We start from the raw sequence: 25,776 nt of genomic DNA on the forward strand, positions 1-25,776 counted from the left end.
GCAGTCTTTCACTCCCAGTCACGTCCTTGTCCACTTCTTTTTTCTCAGCCCGTTTCCTGCCTATCTGCCCTTATTGCGACAAGCCCTCGTGCACATGTGCGCCATTTATCGCCTCGCGCCACACCAGTAGTGACGACCTGCCCACCTGCGGGTGTGTTATTACCGCATCATCCATTGCTTCCTACCCTTCACTCTCGATCCGCCCCGCGTGACCCACCTCAAACGGGACCACGTCGCGTCTGTCTCCTGACCTCAGTCGATGCCTCAACTCTCCTAGATATCCAGCACATTCTGCTGCTTTTGTCGCTTTCCACCTCTCCCGCCGCCGGCTGCTTCCGCAAGCATGCGTCCACTCCGTCTGCTGCTGTCGCTATCCACGACCCTATTAGCCGTTACGCTGCTTCTATATATGATAGTAGGCAAATCACAGGATGAAGCCCAGGAGCGAGCATCTGTTGCATCGAACCAGGGCAGTTTCAAAGCCTTGTTTTCCTTCACGTCGCCCAGCTCCTTGTTTCCGCCCTCTGCCATCATCAGTTTGACCGACGATAACTCGACTTTTTTCCTTGCAAGGCCTGCCGCGTTTGGCCCGGCACTACCCAAAGAGGGCTTGAGTGGCCCGCTATGGATCGGTAGTGGCTTTGGAGATGATACATCAGGTGCTGGGGGCGAGTTAGGATGCAGCGACGTCCCGGGTTGGCCAGACGGCAGCGATGACCTTGTGAGCGCTTCACGGTCACTTGGTCATGTCAAGGATAAAGTAAAGAGTGCCATGCCGGACAGAGACTTGCCTTCAGAAGAAGAGAACCGTGGAGCCAAGGACGACAACACTAAGACTGCTACTGCAGACGATGGCACAGACGATCACCTGCAATCAGGCCTCTCTGGCACGCGCGTGACGTCAGGATCCAAGCATGCCGATATCCAGTCACTTCAGGAGAGTGCAGAAATCGCTGGCAAGGTTGTCCTCCTCAAGCGAGGAGGCTGTGGATTTCTGGCTAAAGTGCAGTGGGCACAATCACGTGGCGGTGCAGCTGTTATAGTGGGTGACGACGTGCGCGGCGGTGCCCTCGTTCGAATGTACGCCAAAGGAGATACCTCTAATATCACGATTCCATCCCTATTTACTTCACACACAACCGCGCATCTTTTGTCTTCGCTCCTCTCGGCCGATGGAATGCTCTCGAGTTCTGTACAAGCATCTGACAAGACTGCCGAAAGCCGCCCGATACCTTCCGGAGCGCTACGAACTATACCAACAGCGGCCCGAGGAAAGCAGCACCCATCGACGTCTGGCAAGAAGACTACAACTGGTGAGAATGCTGGTTGGCTGCACTCGCTCCTGTCTGTATTTGGTCTCGGGACAAGCGATAGTTCCCCGAAAGCTGGCAGTCGGAGACTACCGAATAGCGGCGATCTTGAATGGGTCGAAGTCACCGACTGGGAAGACGACCAAAAGCCTATCAAGACCAAATCGACAGCTTCTACGCCTACACCCACCAGAGTTACGGACGACTTTATCATCGGAGAACACGACTGGCGGGACCCTGACCTTTTGCCTCTTTCTGCATCGACGAGCGAGGCACTCACAGCAGCTAGCGCAACCCCGTTGAATACCAAAACTGATAGTAATGCCTTGCCCGGTAGTGGCGAATATACCCCAGCAAACGCGAAGACTGGTGGGAAGAAGCTCTGGACCTGGTGGTCAGGCTCTAGGCACGACACGGTATCGTCAGCATCGTCCAGGCGCGCGCACACCAGAAGCATTACCTCGATAATTGACGCAAATTCTGGCATTATCAAGACATCCCCCGCGACTAGTTATCACCAAGGCCTATGGGTCACGCTTACGCCCACGAACGTTTCAAGCAGTCCTTTCTTCGATACTTTACTCGTACTCGTTGTCAGTCCATTGGTCACACTGACTGTCGTATACGCCCTCCTCCTTCTCCGATCTCGCATTCGACGTCGCCGTTGGAGAGCGCCCAAGTCTGTTGTGGAACGCCTGCCGGTCAGAACTTATCAGACCATCAGCGATTCATCGTCTTCGGCTACGCCTAGCGCAGCATCCCCAACCACACCCTTACTTCAGCACTCATCCACTCGGTCAAGATCACCAGAACCTCGGTCGCGCTCAACTACGGTATCAGAGACACCGGCCACTTCAACATCTGTACAGCACGCGTCTCGTGACCGTGAGGAAGAGAAGAGAGAATCAGGTCTGGCAGCGTGGAGACGACGCTACGGTGGCCGCCAAAGAGAATGCGTCGTCTGTTTAGAGGAATACGTCGACGGAGTAAGTCAAGTCATGAGCCTCCCGTGTGGTCACGAGTTCCATGCGGATTGCATGTAAGTATCCATCTCCCAGCTTTCGACACTTCCAATCTGACGTGAGTAGCACACCCTGGCTCGTCACGCGTCGGCGAACATGCCCCATCTGTAAAGGCGATGTTGTACGCTCTCTGAGTCGCAGTTGGCATGATCGGCTACAGTCAGCGTCACCAACACGCTCACCTCGACTCTCCATTAGCGAAGAAGACGTACAAACTGAAGCAGCTGAGACTCGCAACGAGTCACCTTCTGCATCACGACCTGTGCCAATGTCCAGATCTGCACCCTCGGATCCATCCTTGGTTGATGACGACGTCGAGCCTGGTTGGTCCGCAGCCACTTCTAGGCGCGCTTCAGGAGAGATTCCACGAGCAGCAGAAGGCGGGACCTCGTTGCGGGAGCTAGCTTCTTCAGTTTCTACAGTAGTATGGCGTGGAGTTGATGCCGTTCGATCGAACACCGGCCTACAGCGACGCTCTCCGCCTGAAGATGTGGACCGCAATCGGTGATTTCACTACTCATGAGTTACGTTTTAACATGATGAATTTTGGATGCATAGATGGGATATACCCTTTGGGAAGCACAACGGCGTTGCATTTGGATTTGATTATACGTCAGCTAATGGCCTATTGATCAACTAATTGGCATAACGGTAGACAGTCTTTGCGCACCCTACTCAATCAAACCGTCACTCCTTTTCACAGATGCTGGAACCTGCTGTAGCAAGCAGTATGTTTCCTTGACGTCTCACTGTTGCCCAAGCGTGTTCGCGATCTTATTGGACTTGTGCTTCGATGTGTGGTGTGTGGAAACCATTATAGGTAAATGCAGTGTTCTAAAAGCACTTGATGTTGACTGTCTACTCGTGGTCAGAGCATCCAGCTGCATCTGGACAGATTTAATGTGCCCAGACTTGGTACAGGCCTGTCAGTGAAAACGGCCGTGGTCTCACATCTTACGGGAGGTCCGGCTTCGGATCCAATGACCTGGTTGGCAAGGACAATGGCCTAGTGTCTTGGCGTCAGCGTTCCGCGTAAGTCATTCCGCAGCTCCATACCGTCTATACTCACGCACCGGTTCGTCGCCTTCACCACATTTGTTCGCTCAACTGGTTCCCCGCAAGTGGGCTTCAGGACACGCCCGACCCAATGCGTCAAATGCTACGAACTTCTCACCATCAGCAGACTTCACAAATCTAATTCGCTGCCAGGCCACGTCAGATCACCCCGAGACAAGGTAAAATGAGCGGGTAGGCGTACGACATCCCGGCTGAGAGATTGAAAACCCGGGAACCCTCGACTTATTACCCGGTCTGGGTTTGTAGCGCGTAATATACACAAACGAAGCTGTCGTGTCTCTCAGCCGCAAGAGTCTCCGTTCAATCTACGTCCCGTTGGACACAACGGGAAACAAATGACAACTGGCTTGCAGTACAACATGCGGAGGTGCTTGGATACGAAAGTCAGTTCACGATGATCTATGTTACGCAATAGACGGCACGATTTGTGCTACCTGAAAAGCTTGTCTGGCACGAACCCTGGTATGATGTTGTCGCTTTTCGCATTATTACTGGTCTTGAGAAAAGCTCTCATACACCGCAAAACAACATCCGGATCATAAACCAATGTTCTCATTGCCCCGTCTGACTACACTGTTGGCTGTCTCATGTGTTCCTGGGTGGTACTTCCCCATCCGAGAAATGCATCATCATCATATACCAGAAGGCGCACGTTACCAAATATCCGCCAAGCAATCTGGTGTGCAGCTGGCAACTCGTGTTCGCCAGACCGCAAAGTTTGGTGGCTTCGGGAGGCGCAGTCTGGTTCTCTTCGAGCACTCTGGCACGTCTGAGGGGCTTTTCTTGGCCAAAGGTTGTAAGATGAGTAGCATGTTGGAACTCTTGTCAGATTAAGTTTCCGGTCCAGGGCTTCCCACGTGGTTTCCTAGTATATATCAGGGCCGACTTGGACCTCATTAGACGAACATTCGGGCATACTACAACATCAACACATCTCTACTTCTCATCGGTAATCTTGCTGTCAAAGATGAAGCTCTTCTTCGCCTTTCTCCCTCTTCTTGGCTGCGCTCTTGGGCTGGCGCGAGACTTGCAGCCTAATAGTTGTGTAGCAACGTGCCCACCACCGGATTGCTCGGCTGCTATTGGTGCACTGGTATGTATCTAACATTTCTTTCTGGCCGTCTTGTCATTGCTGAGACCGTCCAGGAATCATGTAAGTGCCTCAACGAGCGTGAATACGCGTGCAAGGCCAGATGCCCTAAATACACTCCGCGCATCCTGGTAAGCCAAAATCGAACACATATGAACCAAATAGCTCATAACCATGGCAGCACTGCCCTCGCCTTCCAGTATCGACAGTCAGCACACCAGAGCCCGCTCCTACGGCATGCGTTTGTGAAGAAGTCTTCTGCGTTCTTTCCTTTCCCGAAGGCTGCTACTGTCGCAACAACGCTACACAAGCGTGCTTCGAGAAGTGCGGTGGAGAAGAGCCAACCTATCAGGAATGCACTCTTCCCATCGATGAATTGGACGTTCGAGCTCTAGAACCCGAGCCAGTCCCAGCTCCAGCTCCAGTCCCACTTCCGGCACCGCAGGAAGAGACTTGTGTGTGCGAAGAGGTTATATGCGTCCTTTCTTTCCCAGAGGGCTGCTACTGCCGCAACAACGCGACGAGAGCTTGTTTCGAGAAGTGTGGTGGCGCAGAACCGATGTATCAGGATTGCAGTCTTCCTGACGTCGAGACTCGTGCTCCAGAGCCTGTACCCGAGCCGCTCCCTTTACCGGAGCCACCGGCAGATACTTGTGTATGCGAAGACGTTGTATGCATCCAGTCATGGCTGGAGAGCTGTTATTGCCGCAACGATGCCGACAAGGCATGTTATGAGAAATGCGGTGGTTTAGAGCCAGTCTACCAGAGCTGCACTGCTGTCGACGATATGATCGCTCGTGCTCCAGCACCAGAGCCTGTACCCGAGCCAGAAGCCCAGGCTTGCGTCTGCGCACCTGGTCCCCGTTTTTGCCCCCAGGTGTGGCCCGATTCTTGCTACTGCGACTACAACGCAGCAAAAGCATGCTCCGACAAGTGCGGCGGTCCCGCGCCACCGTTTCCAACGCAATGCCCGCCTCTCAATCCTCCTTCGGTCGAAGCGCGTGTGGCAGACCCACAGCCCGTACCTGTCCCAGCCTCACCTCCCCCAACTTGCGAATGTCCCCTAGTAAATTGCATCTCGTCTTGGCCTGAATCTTGCTACTGTCAAAATGCTGCCAAGAAAAGATGTCGCGAGCTGTGTGGTGGCAAGAAACCCGTTCTCCAGGTATGAATTTTATTCTCGCTTTTGTAGTGATGACAACAGACTAACAGATATGTCAGGTCTGTCCACCTTACCCTAGCTCCACCTTCTTGACCATCACGGCCACACCCGTCCCGCTTCCCGTACCCATCACCCCGGTGCCCCTTCCTTCGCCCATTACTCCCCACCAGGCTACCCCCACGAACCAAATCTGTGGCGGTGGTCGTGCAAGCCAAGTCCTCGACTGTCCTGCGGGCCAGGTCTGCATTACCGATCCATTCAAAGCGGGTTCTTGCGGTCCCGCCTGTGACCAGCTGGGTATCTGCGTTGGAGAGAAGCTGTGTGGTGGGTTTGCAGGATTCGAGTGCGATATACCGGGTCAGGTTTGTGTTGATGATCCGAGAGATGACTGTGATCCGCTGAATAGTGGGAGTGATTGTGGGGGTTTGTGTGCTTGGCCGCAGTGAACTTTCGAATTTGAAGATAGGTTGGCGAGAGAGAGGAGGGGGCGTGGAAGGTGAAGATGTGGAGGGTGTCATCATTCTTTGAAACATTCATTTTACAAAGGGTGGCTATGTTTCTTCTAATTGAGATATTGCAATTACGTATCCGACCCTGGTATAACAAGTTTCAAGCATTTTGTGTGCGTTCCTTTGCAGCTTCTCTCGACAACCTTTTCTAAACTCAAACTTCTCACAGCCCCAAAGCCGAGTTCATCTTGTTCCCCGCCTTCACGAACATGGTCATCAAGACTGCTACGCTCGCAGTCCACGTAACGCTCCTCAAGTAACTCGGCGTATTCGTCTGAATCTTGACGTACATGAAACTGTACACGAGGCGAAGACCGATATAGGCTCCTGCTAGAGTATTCATCGTCGCTATGATATCCTGGTTAGCTTCTACCTCTTCAGATCTAGATATATCATCGATGTCTTGTCGTTTGTCGTCATTGATCGATGAACAACCATGAGAGTGAAACATACCCGAATCCAACCCCGCCAGATTGCCCGCCAATATCGCTCCGATGAAGAACGGCGCATTCTCCATGTTATTCTTGTGACATGCTTCCGCACGCTCGGCTTTTGTGTACAGAGGACCGGAACAGCACTTGCGGTAGAATTCTAGTGTGGAGGCGCCACGAGGGTTGGCGTTGTCGAGCTGGCCGTTTGCACCCTTCTTGAAGATCATTTGCTAGGGAACATCGATGGTCAGTGGTAGAACAGGAAATTACTAGAGAAGGGAGACGAAAAGGGAAGCGTACAGAGTACATGTGCGGGTACAGAGCAATGACCCAGTATATGGGTATGGCGTGGAAGGAGTAGTTGGAAGACATGATGTTCACGTCTGATGAGGTATAATCTGGATCGGTGGTGTCAATGACTGTAAGAAATCTACAACTCGTTGTCCATCTTTGAAATTGGCACCTAGAACTACTTATCTACGGTGACTTTTCTTGATGCCTAGTTTACTAGTCGGCAGCTAGCTCAACAAGCCGAAGCGCTTGGACCCAGGGGTAAACTACTTCGATCAGTAATCGTTGTACGATGACCAAAATCTGTATACTACTATGTATGTTCGCAAGACTAGCCATGAAGCCATTCGGGCCGTCGCAAAACCGTTAGTATTCGGCCGTAACAAACAGCTTGCCGCATAATTGTCCTGTACACCGCAACTCGATATGCTAAGAATCTATTACAAGCAACTTGAAGCGATGCCTTGACTGATGTTACATATCCCCAGCCCCATGCACAAGTTCTGCTTTCACAGCTGAATCTTGTCCGCCATGCCTTGTCCACCCATCCACTCGATATAATTCTCAATACTCTTCTGCATAGCATCCGTCGCCTTCTCAATCAACCCCGTCAGCGGCGTAAGACCAGCCTGCTCCTTCATGATGTCGATGAAATCATTGTTGAACGCGTCGTTGATGTTCACTTTGGCAACACCACACTCGATGCACTCCTTGAGTAGCTTCTCCTGGAACCATTCCTTGCCTGCTCCATGTAACACCAATGCAACTCGATCCCCCACCTTGGCATGCACATTGCGCAACCGCGGATAATCCAGTTGAGGACCCTTGGGCCCGTATTTCCCGTGTACGTTTCCAAAAGCAGGAGCCAGCCAATTAATCCCCGTTGCGACGAATTCCTCAGCTTGCTCCGGAGTGGTGAGGATAGCCTCAAGGCCCATCTCACTCAAATCTCCCACACCATCCTCTCCTCCATCAATTCTCCCCGGCTCTGCTTCCGTGATAATTCCCCTCTCGTTACAATACCTGACTAGCTCCGCCGTCTTCTCAAGGTTATCGTCAAAATGACTCATGTCGACCATGATGCCGTCGAAACCTTTCTCGAAGTTTGCGGCTTTCTTCACAATCTCTGGGGTTTGGGCGTGGTCCATGTGGAGGGCTACAGGCACGCTGGCGTTGTCAGCGGCTTCGCGGGCAGCGTGGAGCAGGATGCCATCTGCGTATGTGATTGCCCAGGGGAAAAGTTGAATGATTAGAGGGGCGCGTTTGGCCTCTGCTGCGCGGACAGATGCGAGGATGCCTTCAACGTTGTAGCAGCATGTTGCGCAGATTGCGTATTTGTTTGCGGCGGCGTGGGCGACGAGCTTGACGGCCTTGTTTTGGGATAGATCCGGTGCCATGATTGTGTTGGTCTGGAGATATTCCAAGATGAGGGTTATTCCAAGGTGGCAGGCTTAGGGTGAGAAGAGTAAAGGAAGAGAGCAACGTGATATGGGCGATGATGCAACTTCCCCTCGTCGTTCCGGTTGCATTTCCGATATTCCGATGTCCTCTCTTATGGTGGGGCTGTCGGCAACTGCTCTCCAAGTTGAGCGGCGTAACCACCGACGTTCGGGTCATTTGCCGGCTAATTGCAGTGTCGGAATCTGTGGGCAAGTTCCCGCGGGATACCCATTCGAGGCTGGTTTACCGCGGCCTTTGTCTTACCTCAGATGCTACCCATGACGGAGGGGGAAGTCTGGGGTAGCATGGACGGAAAAGTCGTTGATGTAGAGGCTCGTTCGCATCCGTTCTGCCAGGATGATTAGCGTCTCGCTGCCGCAGAGCGCTCCACTTAGTTTCCATTGGATGATACTGGATGGATACGGTGTGTGCTTCCGTATGCTGCACGATCATCTATGTCAATTCTATCTGTTCTATGCCATTCCTATCTATATCCTTGCAATCTCAACTCCGCCTAAGTCTTGAGCTGCGAAAACCACCCCCTAACCCAGCAAATCACCTAGCGCATTGACATAAGCCGTGGGAACAGTCGTCGCACCCTCGGCCAAAAAGTCTTCTTTCTTACTGACACCCGTGAGTACAGCCAGTGTGCCGCCCAACTTTCCATCGATGCCGAACTGGATATCTGTGTTCAGCCTGTCTCCAACCATACAGGTCCTGCTACGATCGAATTTAAATTTGCCCTCTACGGCATCCATCATAGCTTGACTCGGCTTCCCCAAAGACAATGGCGATTTGCCAATAGCCCTCTCAAGCGAAGCGCCCGAAGCACCAGCACCTGGAAACAAAGTATGCGCATTTGGCAGCGTAGAGTCGATATTCGTAGCGAGATATATGGCACCACGCTGAAGGTACTGGAACGCGATTGCAGTCTTGAGGTAGTTGGAGTGGAAGTCCAATCCACTCAGCACAACGCCAACATCAGGGTCGAGCAGGCTGCCGTTCGCGATAGCTTCGAAGTCTTCTGGCTGTCGGAATTCGCGGTTGTAGGCGGGGTCTGTGCCGCCGATGTATGGGACGCCTTCGGCATCGAGTTCTTGTTCCACGCCGCTTTCGCCGAGGACGAAGACTTTATTCTTTGGCGCAGGGAGCTTGAGAATGCGGGCAATGTATACCGCGGCACTGTAAGAGGATCCAAAGACTTCTTCCTGTTGGCGTGTCAGCCGGTGTTATGCTATAGGGTTCCGCGTTACGTACCACCTCGGCGGGGATACCGAGCTTTTCGAACTTCTTCTTGTAGTCCGCTCGGGACTTTGTGCTGTTGTTGGTGACGAAAACGAGTTGTTTGCCTGCAACTGATCAGCATAAAGTACGCTTTTTGTAGAGAGCGAACATGTTACCTTTACTCCTCAGCATCTCCAGGGTCTCGGGGACCTTTTCAAATAGGTGATCGCCGGACCAGAGGACGCCTGTCCTTGGTCACAATCAGTAGATGTTCACATGCGATGCGGGTGCTGCTTTGATTGCGAGTGCAACCGACGTGCCGCATGTTGAAAAGGTGGGCGCATACCATCGCAGTCGAACAGGAAGACCTAGAGCGTCCTGTGAGTACGATGCATAACAGCAGTCCTTTCTAGAGACGTACATCGAATTTATCCAAGAATCCGTCGATGGCGTTTTTGTCGCCAGACAGAAATTGAGGTGCCATGATGTCAGTTGTCAAAACAGCGGTTCGCGTCAGAGAACAGACACTCGAAAGCCGACTTTGGTGGGGTGCTTGGCGTGGACCCTGAGATCAGCAGCGGAACCATACCGAGAATGTCCAGGTCTACCCTACTCACAGACGCTCTGATTCATTGTTGCGCTTGACACACTATCTTTCATTCATTCATGCCGTTATTATTCGTCTACTATATTCGACTAGATAATTCATCATAATCTCGAGCGATCAAGTCAATCCACAATAATCTTCTTCTCAAGTTCCTCAAAGTTCTCGAAGAAGCTGTCGAACAGATTGACGGCATGTTCAACATCATGCGCACCGCCAGTCTCGCGAATGCTGTGCATGCTGAGCTGAGGGTTACCTAGATCAAGAGTGCGAGCGCCCATCGCTGCTGACAGCATGGGGCCGATGGTGCTACCACAGGAAGAATCATTGCGGACGACAAAGAGCTGCAGCGGAACACCTTCTTTGGCCGACTTTGGATTGTAAGACGCCGCTTTCGCGCGACGGGCTGCCTCCTGAAGCAAGACAATACCTGGCGAGTTAGTGGCGTACCGGGCATTGGCATTGATCTTGATAACAGTGCCCTTGTTCATCTCAGGCCTGTGCTGGGACTCGTACTTGGCCGGGTAGTTGGGGTGCACGGAGTGGGCCATGTCGGCGGAGATCAAGAACGATGTGGCCAGCGTTTGCTCGTAAGCGGTAGCAGTATCCGCTTCAACCTTCTCAAAAGACTTGTCCGAGTTGCTGTCAGAGGCGGGTAGCACTGACAGGCGGCGGATTACAGCAGGCAAGAGGTTTGAGTCCGCTCCCTGTGCAGTCTGGGAGCCAATCTCTTCATGGTCGAAGCATGCGATGAGTCGGATGGTCGAGTCGTTCTCTAATGCGGATGATGCAGAAAGACTCTTGATGATACCCTCGACGCTGCAGTAGGTCATCATGAGGTTGTCCAGTCGCGGAGAGAAAATGAGCTCATTGTTCAGGCCACCAATGACCGACTTCTGTGTATCGTACAGAACCATCTCGAAGTCTACGATGTCACTTGGCTCAGCGCCGGCCTCCTCGGCGATGATGTCGATGATGTACGGGTGGTGCCTTGCAGTTGGGGCAGCGAGTGGGCCCTCGGTCTCTGTGTCCTTGCTATCCTCCTTGGTCTCTTCGGTCTTGCCCTGGCGATTCAACTCTGCAGCGACCAGGCCAGCAATAGGAAATAGCTGTGTCTCTTTGTTGAACTGGAAGTTCTCCTGGCGGTCCAAATGGATGGCTAGAGTGGGTATCCGCAAGATGGGCCTCTCGACCTTGACCAGGCGCTGCTCAATGTTGCCATCCTTTGTGCGTACCATGGCACGACCTGCGATACTGAGGTCGCGATCGAACCAGGTGTGCCAGAGACCACCGCCGTATGTCTCACAGGCTACTTGAATAAAGCCGTCGCCTGTTCGCTTAGACACAGGCTTGATGCGTAGGCATGGAGAGTCGGTATGGGCGCCAATCATGGCGATGGGGTTGCCGGCCTTCCATTTGTTGCCGATAGCGAAAGCGACGATGGAGGATGTGTTACGGGTGAGGTAGTACTTGCCTCCGGGCTGGAGGGTGGGTGCCCACGAGTCGCGCTCCTGGTCGGAGTTAATTACTGTCGAAACTGACAAGAATGGAAGTGAATGCGTACCTTGATTTGCTTGAAGCCGGCCTTCTCTAACCTTTCTTTTGCTGACTTGACAGCATGGAATGCTGTTGGGTGTCAGTATGTACCAGAATGACGACAGCATGCGACATACGTGTAGGCGAAGCATTGACGAAGGAGAGGAAGTCCTCGGCAGCTTTGAGAGAGGGTTTGGTCGTCATGGTCCGGATATGCGATGAGATGAAGGTCGAATGTGATACAGCAAGGGGTGAGGTCGGTGCGCAGTGCAGTAGTGTAATTCGCAGCTTGGATGATGGCAGCATTAAGGATTGGACACAACGTCTACCAGCTGAGCGCGGGCGGTGTGGGGTATCGATTGAGAGGCGGTTGAGCGCCTGGCGGGAGCAAGCGCTAGGCTCCACCCGGCGGCGATGCGCGGCGCTGATTGGACGAGGCGTCTCCAACGCGTCGAGAGGAAAGGGAACATCAAAACATGGCGACATGGCAGCCACGACGTGACGGGCACTTGCCTCGCGCGTCGCGGCGACTCCTCACACTTCACTCGCGACTTGATCTAGACGATAAGTGCAACATCAACTTCACCTTCACGTGTATTCAGCTTAAACTGGCCCGCGTCCGGCCCATTACTATCCACTCTCGCTACGTGCGCGCCCGCCTGTCTCTCGTTGCTCCCCCAGCACCCTGCGGCTGTCTAGCATACAAGCTCCGACCCGCAACCACAACAAGGTCACCGCCGCCCACCCCGCCCGTTGCGCGCCCACCATCAACACCACGGCCACCCTGCCCACCACTATCGTGACTCGATGCGCACCGAAATTGAATAAAAGGCATATCTATTGTTGGCACTGTTGTGCGCCGCGACGACCTGTCATTGGTTAAGAGGAGGGCAAACGACTTAGGGGCTATCAATCATCACAATACCACGACTCGACGTCACCGCGCCATTCAACTCATTGTTCTCACCTTTACCTTCGTTTCAGGCGACCATTGTCCCGCCGCCTAGGATAACACTGCGACCTGCCATCTGTCATCGCCTACACCCCGCCACGACGACATCACTTTCTTTGGTACCATGGTCCATACACGCAGCAACAGCAAGGCACAGCCCGGCGCATTCTTCTCCGCACCGCCGGGCGACTTGGGGAAGACAGTTGCTACGAATGCGCAGCTCGACGACGATATTGCAACCCCAACGTTGATATCACCACCCGAGTCAAAGACGCCTCCAACCGCCTCCCACAAGCGTAACCAGATCTTCCCCTCGAACCCGCTCGATCGGAGCTCAGAACCCATAGATGCGGCCGCTTTGACCAAGGCACTTGGTCATATTGAGCAGGCTGGCCGAGTTAGGGAGCGGACGCCTACAGCAAGCCCAAGCCGAAAGCGCCCGCGCATATACGGCGACAGGTAAGATGGGCATACTCAGTCACATCGAAAGCATCATACTGACTTGTCTCCAGATTCATCCCAAATCGCGCAGGCCAAGATCTGCAGGCAAGCTTCAATCTCCTCCATGATGAGGCATCACCCGCAACGCCGTCCAAGGCCAGGCGTACTCCACACCATGAGCTGCATTTCCAGAAGAGTAAGCACCCACAGCCACCTAATATACAGCTACTGACCTTTTGCAGCTGAAGAGGCTAACCGCACATACTCCGCCGTACTCCGCCAAGAGATGTTTGAGGGCTCCGTGCCTCAAGCCTTTCCCCAGAGTTTGTCTCCGACCGACAGTGCCAACATGCGAGGCGCAGGACGCTCACACACTCCCCCAGCCAGGACTGCAGCTACATTACCGCCGCCTTCAGGGACGCCGTCAACCCCGCACAAAAACCTTTTCTCATACTCGGGCCAGCCAACTCCATCACGGACGCCTTCAAGTCGGCACGGCATCCTTAATCTCAACGCCCGCTCAGATCTATACAGCCTATCACCAATCAAATACAGCAGCCAGCGCATGCTTCTCAGTCCCCAACGCCAAGCCCGTGCCGTCTCCAAGGTGCCATACAAGGTTTTGGATGCACCGGATCTCGCCGATGACTTCTACCTCAACCTCGTCGACTGGGGTAGCCAAAACACCCTTGGAGTAGGCCTCGGCTCATGTGTCTACATGTGGAACTCAAGTAGTGGCCGCGTCACCAAGCTTTGCGAACTACAAGACGATTCCGTCACAAGTGTCAACTGGATACAGCGTGTAAGTGTCGCCATTTTTTTATACCGTCCATACTAATGTCTTTCAGGGATCACACATTGCAGTTGGCACGAATCGAGGTCAAGTACAAATCTGGGACGCACAGACTCAGCGACGTCTCCGTACTATGACAGGTCATACTGCTAGGGTCGGCGCCCTTGCATGGAACGAACACATCCTCACTTCTGGATCAAGAGACCGCACAATCTACCATCGCGACGTCCGACAACCAGAGCAATGGCTTCGAAAGCTTGTCGGTCACAAGCAAGAAGTCTGTGGTCTCAAGTGGAACCAAGAAGATGGACAACTGGCCTCTGGAGGCAACGACAACAAGCTCATGGTGTGGGAGAAACTCAACGCCGAGCCCACTTTTAAGTGGAGTGAACACCAAGCTGCCGTCAAGGCCATTGCTTGGAGCCCTCACCAGCGTGGTCTCCTTGCTAGTGGTGGTGGTACCGCAGATCGAACCATCAAATTCTGGAATACCCTCGTCAACTCCAACGGTCCATCAGCATCAGCCCTGGCATCCGCCTCCGCCGCTGCCTCAGCTGCGTCAACAGCAAACATCCCCTTATCGCCCACCGCACCAGCCAATCTCATCAACAGTCTTGACACCGGAAGCCAAGTTTGCAACCTAGCATGGTCGAAAAATAGCAACGAAATTGTCTCCACACATGGCTACAGTCAGAACCAAATCATTGTCTGGAAATACCCAAGCATGCAACAAGTCGTCTCGTTGACAGGCCATACCTACCGTGTCCTCTACTTGGCCATGAGTCCAGACGGCCAGGTCATCGTCACAGGTGCTGGCGATGAGACGCTGCGATTCTGGAATGCGTTCAAGAAGAAGGAGCGCACTGGGGGTCTTAGCAGTATGGACAGTTGGGGCGTCATTCGCTGACGACTTGTTTCTGTTCTGCAACCAGCCTTCTACGAAAGTGTACTATAGGACTGATTTCGCGGTTCCTCGCATGTTCGGTCCATGTTACTTCCTTTCTTGCAACGACTTCAGCGGCATTTTCTTGTATGGTTATGATCAATACCTGGGCTTTATTTTATCATGGGCATGGGTGGTGTTTTGGGCGTTCTGAGCGGCGAGATACCACGAGATGCTCTTATCGACGGCGTTGGGGGGCGCAAAATCAGCCTGCCATATATGCTTCGTTTTGAGCATGGGGTGAAGAGAGTTCTGGGTATGAGCGTGGAGAAGAAATCATCTCAGAGGTCTATGGCCTACTGCTATGTTCATCTTTCATGTACTCGTTGAGAACTGCTTCAGAGCGGCTGTTCTTCTATGCATTTGCTTTGGCGACCCACATATCTTGGGTCGCGGGCTGGCGTTTGGGGATCATATGGAGGATGGCCCGGTTGGATACCATATGTCTTGGGGTTATTCTTGGATAGGCCGAAGCCTTTCCGACTACAAGTGTACATTATTAGCTACCATACCACGTTAATCAAGCGCGGAACTTTCAATCATCTTCTTTGTTCTCAGTGAATTCAAAACGACTGAAGGCTATGCGCATCCGGCCAGACGGCACCCCTTCACGAACAAGGCCTGCATGTTCGTTGCGAAATGGACGAACTCTGTTTCAATCATTAACGAGTGGCGTGGGGGTAATGTGAGGTGGCATGGGAAAAGATATGTTGACAAAGAGTGCTTGCTGAAGCATAATTGGTAATGCTGACACGCAGCCAATAGAACGCGTACTAGAGTATCAAAGTGCTATATCGACGTGAAAAAAAGCTGGTCTTTGAACAGGGCAAAAGCCACCAAATCATCCACCACTAAGAGAGGCCACACTCCACACGCCAGTGACACCCTACCCAACCTTCATGACCATGCGCTGTCCTATGCACCCAAACTCCAATCCATCACTGCTGCTCACTCCCTACTCCTCCATCTTCTCTCCCCCAGCCCCATTAACAACCCCCGCATTCCCATCCCCCAAATGCTTCAACAACCAACTCCTCTTGAAATACGTATTCGGATGCACAATGGTATCCAAATCACTCCCACTCCAGCTCCCATCCTGCTTCACCTTGTTAATCTCCTTTTTGTGACTCCATTCAAATACGCGGTTGCACGCAACATGGTACCGCTGCTTGCCCACGTCCTCCTTGACCACTTTGAGCACATCGCGGTCGTTTACGCCGACGCGCTGAAGCATCGAGAGCAAGTTGTCCGGCGTGAAGGTGCGGTAAGGACATCCATGGGACTGTCCCGGACCGGGTAGCGGCTCCGTGAGGAGTTTTTGACACGAGTAAGGGGTGTAGCCGCGTCCGCGCCTGTTTGCGTCGCCGCCCACGTCGCCGTAGGAATGTCGGATGTTGTATTTGTATTCTTTTTGGAACTTCTCGTCTGTTATCAGTTTGAAGGAGCGCCGCCAGAAGACGAGACATTCGTCTAGACTCAGGCCGATGCCTTTGAGGAACAGGGTGTATTGGAGCCGGCCAAAGTGCTTCAGGTGCGATTGGTCGCGCAGTGTCATGTGTAAGTTGCGCATGCACAGGGGGAAGTTTTGGGACAGGGTGTCGATGGAAGCAGCGGTTATGGTGCTGAGGCCTGAGATGTTGGCGTCGGCGGTGGTGTATGCGGCGTCGGGGGCGGTGAAGGATTGAGAGAGGTGGGCGAGTATGGGAGCAAGGCGATCGTCTTCGTCGAGGCGAGGGAGGGCGCGTGCTGTTAGCTAGACAGTCGTTAGTGACCTTGTTATGGAGGGATAGGGATGGCGGTATGGGTACCTCAAGTGCTTCGTCGAGCTTCTTGGTAAACTCGGCGACTACCAGACTCATCTGTTCTCGTTGCGGGACGTAGGCCATTCCTCGTTTCAGCAAGACCTTTCTTTGCGACACGAGTTCGGGGACGCGCTCCCAGTCCACCTTGAACCATTCCTGGTCTTCGCCCTTCTTGATGCCACTCGCAGCATGCAAGTCCTCTCTCAGCTCCCTCTTCTCATCTTCCCTGACCTCTTCCCACTCCAGATTCAGGCTCCTTACAAACTCCTGCCTCTCTCTTAAATCGTCATCCTTGAATCGTAGTGTGAACAGCATAGTCTCCAGTCTCGAAAACCGCCGTCGCAAGTCCTCGGTCGAGGAAAAGGCCAGGCGCAGGATGAAGTGTGAATAGTGGTCTCTCCGCCTCTCCTCCTGTAGTTTCTGACTTCGCGACGAATCTGATCGCAGCGGGAGGTACTTTTCCAATATGCTCTTCATGTATTCGGCCGTCTCTTCTGGGCTCTTGTTTCGGAAACTGCAGGCTTCTAGTTCGGAGAGGACTGTTTCGGGCATCGTTAGCGAATCCTCCGGACTACATAGCCAACAGACTGACCCTTCAATCTGTCGATAGCCCAGGTCTCAAACTCGTCCAAGGTGATTTCTGCTGTGGGTGGTAAGACGTAGAAGTTGAGCCTGTGTTCATATTTCTGCTGTTCAAAGTCCGCTTTGGCGAATTGGCGTCTCTTGGGGTCGACCTGCGCGCGGCGCTTGGGGTCGACGCGGGAGTAGTCGTGGCGGATCATGGCGTTGTAGATATGCTGCGTATTTCTGCGGCGGCGTTGACGTTGCGGAGGTTGATCATGTTAAAGTGGCAGGCGCGTTCGCGTGGACGCGCAAAACACGCTAGCCAAATATAGCCAACGCGCGACTCGCGTGTCCTATTGGCTCACCATGAACATTATGTCTTGCATGTGCCAGCGGTAAAATATTTGTACATAATCTTGATAGGTTTATCTAAGGCTCCTGACATTTGTATAGACGTTCTGAGTATCATCCTGGTTTTCTATCGACCTTTGGCGGCCAAGTTTCATAAAGATAATGCTCTATATCAACAAATCGTATTACTCTAAGCCGCATTCTCTTCACGTCTTGAAGATATCAATTGGAAACGCATCAGCAATCGCCTGGTAACCCGCGACATTTGGATGTAACCCATCACCCCCATTGTACTTCGGATCCAACTGCTCGGTATTCGCCTTATTCGCGACCATGCCCGCAATATCAACTGCAAAATCATAGTTCCCACTCTCCAGGATCCACTTGTTCACCCTTTTCCTCGTCTTCTCCCTCTCAGCACCCTGATAGCTGTTTCCCGCAAAAGGCGTAATCGTCCCACCGATCGTGGTGTAACCAGCTTTCTTCGCATCAGCAGCGATCTGCTTGAACGCTGCGATGAGGCGATCACCGATGGAGGTTTGCGTGGCGACATTATTAGCACCGCCCCCGATATCGTTGACGCCTTCAAAGACCATCACCCATTTGACGCCGGGCTGATCGATGGCGTCGCGCTTGTAGCGAGTTAGGAGAGGTGGGCCCAGACCGCCGCTCAAGACTGTGTTGCCGCCTGCAGCTTGGTTGCAAACGGCGACGTTGGTGTGGTTGGAAGATTGGAGTCGGGCGAGTACGAGGTCGGGCCAGCGATTGTTCTTGTTGTCATCTGAACCACGTCCATCGGTGATGCTGTCGCCAAGGACCATCAAAGAGTTGGTGTTGGTTGGTACGTAGGCTTGAACGGCGCTGACGAAGTACCTGTAGTCCAGTTAGTATGCCACTCTTTACACATATTACATTATTGACATACCAGTGCACACTGGAAGTTCCAGAGAAAGTCGTAGCATTGACCTTGTTTCCACTCACAAACCAACTAGTCGTCCTACTGCCCGGATGACCAGTGATACTGCTTCCGCTCTGCCCCTGCTGACTGTACAAGCTCACTGTGAGCATGCTCTGCGGCTTGACTTCGAAAGGAATTTCATCGCTGATAACAACCTGGCCCTTAGGCACAGTAAAGCTGCTTTTTCCACCAACAGTGATGGCTGCCAGTGGCGAGGCTTGAATGCCACTAACACCCGCCGCACCGCCTACTGGAAGCCCAACGGAACCTGCGGTGATGGGGAGATCAGAGCCACCAAAGGTGTTGGAGATCGTGATCTTGATCTTCGGGGCGCCGACAGACATGTGAAGGGTCTGGCGGAGTGTCGCATCTCGGAGAACACCTCCGGAACTCTATGATCATGTTAGAATTGCGAAGATGTATTTAGAATAGTGTGGGAGTTTGCCATACGTATTGCGCTGGCGGCATGTTACTCGCTTCTACCAATTGCGGCATGCTGGTCCAGGTGTTGATCCAATGCGACGCATCTTGTCGCTTCTCGACAGCTTCAATCGCACGCCCATTGACCGTCGGCGATATCAAAGAAAGCGTCGCTAAAGCGACAGAAAGGAGTGACGTATTAAACATCGGGACCTGGAATGGGAACACTAGCGACGTGAATGACAAGGAAACATCGCGGCATTCGACTGGCTTTTGACCACTTCATCTGGCATTTCGAAACAAGCCTTTGCTCGGTCACATTGCGTACTGCAATTTATCTCCAATTTCAGTAGAGGCGGCTGCTTTGTCAATGCGACAACCGCAAATGATGTGGGGAGGCAGTTCTCGAGCGAGCGGGCGTTTGGAAGTAATTAATTCCGCAGGGTATAGGATGATCGTGTTATAGCCACTGCCTTTTGTCCTTGGTAGAATAGCCGGGGGCTTAGACCAACTTGAGACCATGTCAAGCGTTCTTCCACGAATGAGTACTTGCATATCTTTAAAGATGGTCTTGAACGACAATAATGTATATCACAAACTCATGATTTCCACATTGCATAGCATAGCGCTCTTCTAGAAGGTAGACATTGAGAGCGAGCAAAGCTTGATCCCAAACGCGTTAGTCCTACACGGCGCGCTTTGATGCCCCGCCCTTCATGTCTGCTTCGGTTCCCAAAGTAGTACTTGAATACTGATGTTAGAGAGCTAGCGCAACAGCAACGTGTCCTTATTCATGTATGTGCTGTGGAAAATTCACAATGTCCAAACAGAGCAATGTCGGAGATGACGTCATTTTCCATGTGTCTGGGCTGGTCAGCTATCAAGTACAGCATCATTGGATCAAAGAAAAGCTTTCGTGTGCGATGTAGAGTATGAGAGCACAATGAGATGAAGACGAGTCGAATTCGTCGAAGGACCATCCCAGCTGACCGTGTGAGGTTTAGACGCGCACGTTCCACAGCTCTCTCATCGTTACCGTCATTCCCTCGCTTCGCGCTCTTCTTTGTCCATCAAACCTCCAAATGATGTCTGGGCGAGAATGATCTCAGTTTGATTTCCACAGCGTTTGGATCTCTGATCTTTGTGTAGCTGCTCTGGAACTATTTTAACGTTGTGAAGCCAGGGAACATGCAGCGGGTAAAGGCTAACGAACTCCAGCTTCGTGCTGGTGGTCACTAGAGCACATCGCGTAAGTACACTTCAAAAGGTTATCTATATCGTCATGCTGAACATATCCTAAGTAAACATTCAGCAGCTAATTCAGTCATCGTGCACATGCGCCTCCACACGCCTATGCCACAGACTGGACATCTGCCGAACTGCTGGTCAAGCTTGCGCAATCTCTGCAGGAAACATGTTCCATGTATAATGCAACCACAATCCGGCAGAAAATCAGGTCGTTCTCGTTCATGCCGAGAATGCTGACCGCACAGCTGGCATTGCTCAGCACGTGCAAGGTCCATAGGGGAAGCCGCTACAGCATGGCGAAGAAGAAACTCCGCTTGGCAGGGGAGTAAGTATGTCGCGGTATGGGGATTCTACTCAAAGGGTGAGCTCAATCTTGCGGTCTTACGTGCGTAATTGAACGTACCACTGATGGTTTGTTCGTGCTGGAGTCTGGAGTGCTTGGCTTCCGACTCCGATGCTGTGTCCCACTCCCGTCCCTCGAGCTTTTTCAGCGTTGCAGTGTGTCGTCGGCGTACGGGCGTAGCCGGAAGCTCCACCGGCGATCTACGATCGGTGAGTTCTGCAACCAGAGTCTTATTTCCTTCATCGCGGTCGAAACATGGAAATTCGACCTGCAAACTACGAGCGGGAAGGTCTGCCACTGGAATTTGGCTCGCCATATCTCCATACTTCTCATAGTGCAGGCGGTCTCGGTACCACAAACCATTGTCGAATGGCAGAGATTCACGGCTGGTTGTGGTACCATAATCATCCTCTTCGTATCCTCCGTCCTCTTCGTAACATCCATTTTCTTCGTGAATACCAAGAGGATCGCCAGGAACCGGGACACTTTTCATCGAACCAGAGTCGGATTTTGGAAGGCCGCCATCGTCGCCATAGCTACCAGGCACGACCCCTGTTGCTTGAACCTTAGGGGAATCTGGGAACTCCAAATCTGGAAAACGCTTGAGCAGCGCACGAATGGCTTTTTTCTCGTATGCTGAGCACATTACACAGGTAGTGAGAGCTAAAATGGCAAGCCAGTCCCGCGTGCGCGACGGATTAAACACATCCGTATTCACAGCTGTACCTGCCTCGTCTTGGAACTGGGACGAGGAGGCAGACGAAGAAGCACGCTGCGTCAGGTTCAGTGCTACTGAAGAACTTGCCGACCTTGATGGTGGAACGGTGCCCATGGGTGTGCTGTAAGCCGATTCTGCACCGGGTCGAGCCTTCGAAAGCGATGGATGAGCGGGCTGCCACGCTTGAGGAAGCATCTCTTGCTCACATTCTGGTGTTGCTTCTTGTATCGAGGCATGACCACGATGGTCTGGCATGACCGAAGCTTTACGCTCGGCTTTGTTCCGCACTTCTACCTCTGGCGATATTGTTGGTCGATGCTTCTTCCTGGTGTCTTTGAACGTCCTCTGGTGACCAGGCTGGTCTTGTACAATGGATGAGTACGGAGGAGGTGAGCTGTAGTCGAAGGATTTCCACTGCTTCTTCGTAGCCGTGAGCTCGCCGCTGTATGCGCAGAAGAACTCCGCGCATCGCTCGATGATCTCAGGATGTCGAGGCGTGCCATAGTCATGGCTCCATGACTGTAAACAGCGACAGACAACGTCCTTGTTTCGATTGGCATAATGAAACTCGTCAGCATAGACGCCTTCCATCTCCCACTTAGCGTCTTGCCATTCGTGGTAATCTTCCAAGTCGGCAATGGCGCATGATTGAAGATTATGGCGTTCTAGATACAGCGTAAGATCTGCACTCAGATGCCTCGATTCGAAAGCCACGCAGGAAATTCGCACGGAATGCCGCCTAGGGTTAGTACATCGGCAGACATATGTACGTTCCTTGCCAACGTAGTGCAGGATACGTTCGTGTGGTGCCAGGAATGAGGCTGACCGATGAGATGACCCTTTCGCTCCGCGAATCTTGACATCCCCGGTGCGCTTACTACGCACGAAGGCGTGATCGAGAGTGTTCCTCAAGAGTGATGGCATCTCGACTCGAGGATCTATGTGTGCGTGAGGACAGGTCAACCAGAAAGCTTTTTGGATTAGCGAAGACCCAAGAAATATGGACAGAGGAGTTTGATCATCTCTCGCGACTACTTGTGACTCGAATGTCTGTGCAACTTTCCCAGGCTAAGGGAGGCAAATTAGGCACTCCTTTTGCGACCTTGTGCACGGAGCAAGACAAGGGATAACGTACTCAATGAGATACGATATCGAAACCGATATGGAGCTAGGCACGCACAATGCATTTGATCGCAGCCGCTGTTCAGTCGCGTTGTGCGAGAGATGTGTACGTATCTTAGACGATACGCCTTTCATGACTTCACAATGTCGGCGCTTCAGGTTCAACGCTCTCACTTGCCGTGGATACAGAATGCAAACCGTGACTCACAGTCCGCGAGTCTGGAAATAGGATCTGTCAACTACTGTTTATGATAGCGACAACTGCACTACTAGACTATCGCCAGAACACGAGAGCACTCTCGAACCTCTTGCTCTCTATGTCTCCTGGAGATTCGTTTCATCACCATCATCAAACAACCCATCCAGGTCTGAACTGTCTAGCTCAGTATTTTCTTCCGTATCGACTGGCCCTTGTGCATCAAGCGGCAGTGATTCCTTGATCTTCTCTACAAACGCTGCCTCTTCGTCCGCAATGCTAGATGGTTCAGGACGCTTCAAGACAATCTTCTGGTCCTGTGAAAGCTGCAAAAATTTGGCCTGAGAAAGCCTTGCTGCCCACCACTCCTTAAAGCGTGGCCAGTTAAGCCATTTCTTACTCTGCTCTAAACGCAGACAGTCATCGAATTCTTGCTTGTCTCGTATGGTGATCCGTGCAATGTTTCAATCAGATACGAGTCGCGCAACAACTACATCAGGAGATAGTTTAGATGCTATCGCTTCGTACTGCCCATGTGAGTTTGGTGTCGAAACAGATGAAGATCCAGACATTGCATCTTCTTCGAGTAATTCCTGCTGCAAACCTAGTTGCTTGTTCTTCTCCTGGCTTACCTTTGTTGTGTTATCCGTCGAACTTCCCTGTTCCTGCTTCTTCTTCCCTTTGCCACTTCGCTCCGTTTCTGCTTCTCCATTTCCTGATCCTATTTCTGCTCGCTGTCTTTCTGCAGCGATATGAGCTCGTTTCAACGCCTGATTCTGATGTGTTGGCCACGTCATATGACTCCGATGCAAATCGCCGTTCTCGATCAGGCGCTCAACTTGTGACTTCCACGTACTGATACTCCTATAGATCGCTTGCTTCATTTTATGTTCATCCAGCCCATTTTTGCAGCAAGGCCACTTCCTTTCAAAACGGTGCATGCATTGGTATATACCTTCTTCGTTTGGAGTGAAGTCGCTGATTTTGTCCAAAGGGTACGATGGAACCGTGACCTTGTCCAAAGGATGCTTGATCGTGTCTGGCTTAGGTGGCTTCTCTGGCAGTATCGACGGTATATCGGAATGAGATATGGGGCTCTCAACCTTTTTTGTGTTGTTGTTCCTTGTAGCCGGCTGCTCCGTTACGGGCACTGACTCAGAAGGAGGCACCTGTGGCGTCTCGTCGTCCAAAGTCATACCGACAAGCGGCGCACCGCAAGCCCTCATCTTTGATTGCTCGAACGCATCAATCATCGCCTGGTTGACAGGGGTCTCAATGGCTTGCTCTTCCACTTTCTGGTCCCAACACCGCCGTCTATGTGTATCGACAATGTGTTGGAATGAACCCACCCACTCTTTCTCTTTCTGCAGCAAAAATGCTTGAAGATTCAGAATCCACGCCCAACGTCTCTGAAACTCTTCGCTAGCCTGGTTGTACCTGACCATTTCACGTGCTTCCTCAGTCATCATACGGTACGCGCTATAGCGTAACAAAGGCGAAAGGGAGCGCAAAGACCACACCTCAGTGGGAATCAGATCATGATTGATGCCAGCAGAACTTCCTAGGGCGCCTTGCTCTGTGGGAATACCAGGAACAACTTCGATAGTATGACCTTGGAGGTCTGCTTCCGCTCTAGAAAGCCATATGTTTTGCCTAGCGTAAACATCTTCCCAAGCGGCTTGCTCAGCAGGTATGGAAGCCGGAACATCTTGGCCATAGCCTGCTGCAGTTAGGGCCAATACAAGCCTCTCCTCTATTGGCTGTTCATGCAGTTGAGAGTTTGTAGCAATCGAAGGGTGCAAAGGGTAATATTGTCCTTGATCGGGCGGAACTTGAGGTACAGGTAGTCTTAGCACACTCATAGGTTGCTCATCCGGATGGTAGTGATGCAGATAGTCTGCATAGTCGTAGCTCCGCTGGGAAGCTGGCGGAGGCTGGTAGGGTACTGTGAGGCCGTACTGTCCATTCGAATCTCTGTATGTGGGGCCTGAGACATACAAGTTATAGGGTGGAACTTCATGGACTACCGCAATCTCGTTGCTATCCGGTAGGCGTGTGTCGGGTATGTCTGGATATGCAGACTGAACTGGAAAAAGCGACGACGATGATTGTGGACTGGTTTCCAAGAATTCCGCAGAGTAGTTGTTGGAGAAATCGCTGGGAGCTTCAGTGAGCGTCTGGAATTCACTCCGACATTGTCTCTTCGGGGAGTGCTTTATGTCATCTTCGCAGGTGCCTTTTGAGGCGCGCAAGGAAGCTGGGAATGTCGGTGGCAGCCATGCCATTGTACAGGTACTTGAGGTGATCGTACAGATTGTGCAGTTGATCTCTCCTGGATTTCACTTGGTATCACGATGAAGAAGGTCTCGGGACAGGTTGTGGTTGAGAATGCAGAGATTGTGCTCACAACGAAGGGTTAAAATCATCGTAAACTTCAAACCTAACGGTCTTTCATTCAGTCTGTGTTGTTCCGCTTTGGTCGAAAGAACGGTAGCTAGGTACAGTCCATTCGAGCTCTCACGCAGACTCGCCTTTACTTTCACTTCTCACCAGAGTATCACTACCGCCCTAGGAATCTAGAATGCTCTAGTCGTACTGTGTACGTCCGCTACAAACAGAGCTTCGACTTTGAAGTAGAGCGCAATATATACTAATCTTACTCAATGCTGTAGTACTTAGGAACGTAAACTCAACAAGAAAATAGCTTAATTCCAAGAAAGCCTTATTAATTTTTTAGAGAAAGAATAAACAAATTAAATATAAGTATAAAGCTTTAAGTTTAGTAATAAGTATAAGAGACGTACTAGTAATAGGATATAAGTAAAATCCTACTGTAAACTCTTTGTAAGTTTAAGACGCCTTACTTATTTTAAAGTTCTTTACGTAACTTTAAAAGTTAGTAAGTAAAGTAGCTAAGTTAGAGCATAGCTTAAAGCTACGCTACTATATATTAGCTGCTTTACTTGCTAACCTCTGTAATTAATATAATTACAGCTGCAGCTAATAATAGATGTTTTTAGTTTAACTAACTATATTTTATACTTTTATTCTATCTGTTATAGCTCTAGAAGCCTTGTAAGCAGGGTAATTATATTGTTAATTTAGATAATATCCTATTATAGTCAAAGGATATTATTAAACACCTATTAAGTAACTTTATTAATTATAAATAAAGTAAAAAGTATTATATAGTTTTAAAAAGCTACTAAAGAGCTTAATATTAAAAGTT

At 51.6% G+C, this 25,776-nt stretch overlaps 10 protein-coding genes across 10 annotated transcripts; 2 read left to right on the top strand and 8 right to left on the bottom strand.

Annotated features, from left to right (window-relative positions):
* Positions 1-343: 343 nt before the first annotated feature.
* J4E82_008421 (uncharacterized protein) lies at positions 344-2,353 on the top strand (the record flags this gene model as incomplete). Its single annotated transcript, XM_051734654.1, has 1 exon — positions 344-2,353. The coding sequence occupies one exon, from the start codon at positions 344-346 to the stop codon at positions 2,351-2,353; it is 2,010 nt and encodes a 669-aa protein (XP_051585617.1).
* Positions 2,354-6,333: 3,980 nt separating this feature from the next.
* Positions 6,334-6,973, bottom strand: J4E82_008422 (uncharacterized protein; the record flags this gene model as incomplete). The annotated part of the gene is made up of 2 exons (XM_051734655.1): positions 6,334-6,831; positions 6,902-6,973. 2 exons carry the CDS (start codon positions 6,971-6,973, stop codon positions 6,334-6,336), a joined length of 570 nt encoding a protein of 189 aa, XP_051585618.1.
* Positions 6,974-7,401: 428 nt separating this feature from the next.
* On the bottom strand, positions 7,402-8,289 carry J4E82_008423 (uncharacterized protein; the record flags this gene model as incomplete). Its single annotated transcript, XM_051734656.1, has 1 exon — positions 7,402-8,289. One exon carries the CDS (start codon positions 8,287-8,289, stop codon positions 7,402-7,404), a length of 888 nt encoding a protein of 295 aa, XP_051585619.1.
* Positions 8,290-8,874: 585 nt separating this feature from the next.
* On the bottom strand, positions 8,875-10,040 carry J4E82_008424 (uncharacterized protein; the record flags this gene model as incomplete). Its single annotated transcript, XM_051734657.1, has 5 exons — positions 8,875-9,540; positions 9,590-9,681; positions 9,733-9,801; positions 9,903-9,924; positions 9,978-10,040. The coding sequence occupies 5 exons, from the start codon at positions 10,038-10,040 to the stop codon at positions 8,875-8,877; spliced, it is 912 nt and encodes a 303-aa protein (XP_051585620.1).
* Positions 10,041-10,285: 245 nt separating this feature from the next.
* On the bottom strand, positions 10,286-12,002 carry J4E82_008425 (uncharacterized protein; the record flags this gene model as incomplete). The annotated part of the gene is made up of 3 exons (XM_051734658.1): positions 10,286-11,671; positions 11,725-11,786; positions 11,834-12,002. The coding sequence occupies 3 exons, from the start codon at positions 12,000-12,002 to the stop codon at positions 10,286-10,288; spliced, it is 1,617 nt and encodes a 538-aa protein (XP_051585621.1).
* Positions 12,003-12,772: 770 nt separating this feature from the next.
* J4E82_008426 (uncharacterized protein) lies at positions 12,773-14,789 on the top strand (the record flags this gene model as incomplete). Its single annotated transcript, XM_051734659.1, has 4 exons — positions 12,773-13,107; positions 13,161-13,285; positions 13,332-13,891; positions 13,938-14,789. 4 exons carry the CDS (start codon positions 12,773-12,775, stop codon positions 14,787-14,789), a joined length of 1,872 nt encoding a protein of 623 aa, XP_051585622.1.
* A 991-nt stretch (positions 14,790-15,780) lies between these two features.
* Positions 15,781-17,409, bottom strand: J4E82_008427 (uncharacterized protein; the record flags this gene model as incomplete). The annotated part of the gene is made up of 3 exons (XM_051734660.1): positions 15,781-16,578; positions 16,634-17,166; positions 17,220-17,409. 3 exons carry the CDS (start codon positions 17,407-17,409, stop codon positions 15,781-15,783), a joined length of 1,521 nt encoding a protein of 506 aa, XP_051585623.1.
* A 339-nt stretch (positions 17,410-17,748) lies between these two features.
* Positions 17,749-19,127, bottom strand: J4E82_008428 (uncharacterized protein; the record flags this gene model as incomplete). The annotated part of the gene is made up of 3 exons (XM_051734661.1): positions 17,749-18,415; positions 18,468-18,892; positions 18,951-19,127. The coding sequence occupies 3 exons, from the start codon at positions 19,125-19,127 to the stop codon at positions 17,749-17,751; spliced, it is 1,269 nt and encodes a 422-aa protein (XP_051585624.1).
* Positions 19,128-20,518: 1,391 nt separating this feature from the next.
* Positions 20,519-22,416, bottom strand: J4E82_008429 (uncharacterized protein; the record flags this gene model as incomplete). Its single annotated transcript, XM_051734662.1, has 2 exons — positions 20,519-22,167; positions 22,410-22,416. The coding sequence occupies 2 exons, from the start codon at positions 22,414-22,416 to the stop codon at positions 20,519-20,521; spliced, it is 1,656 nt and encodes a 551-aa protein (XP_051585625.1).
* A 250-nt stretch (positions 22,417-22,666) lies between these two features.
* J4E82_008430 (uncharacterized protein) lies at positions 22,667-24,783 on the bottom strand (the record flags this gene model as incomplete). The annotated part of the gene is made up of 2 exons (XM_051734663.1): positions 22,667-22,953; positions 23,152-24,783. Coding segments are annotated over 2 exons (1,919 nt in total), but the record flags the coding sequence as incomplete, so codon positions are not given.
* Positions 24,784-25,776: the final 993 nt, after the last annotated feature.

Source organism: Alternaria postmessia (genome assembly GCF_024291825.1).
Source record: "Alternaria postmessia strain BMP 2775 chromosome Unknown scaffold_67, whole genome shotgun sequence".
Lineage (NCBI taxonomy): Eukaryota > Fungi > Ascomycota > Dothideomycetes > Pleosporales > Pleosporaceae > Alternaria > Alternaria postmessia.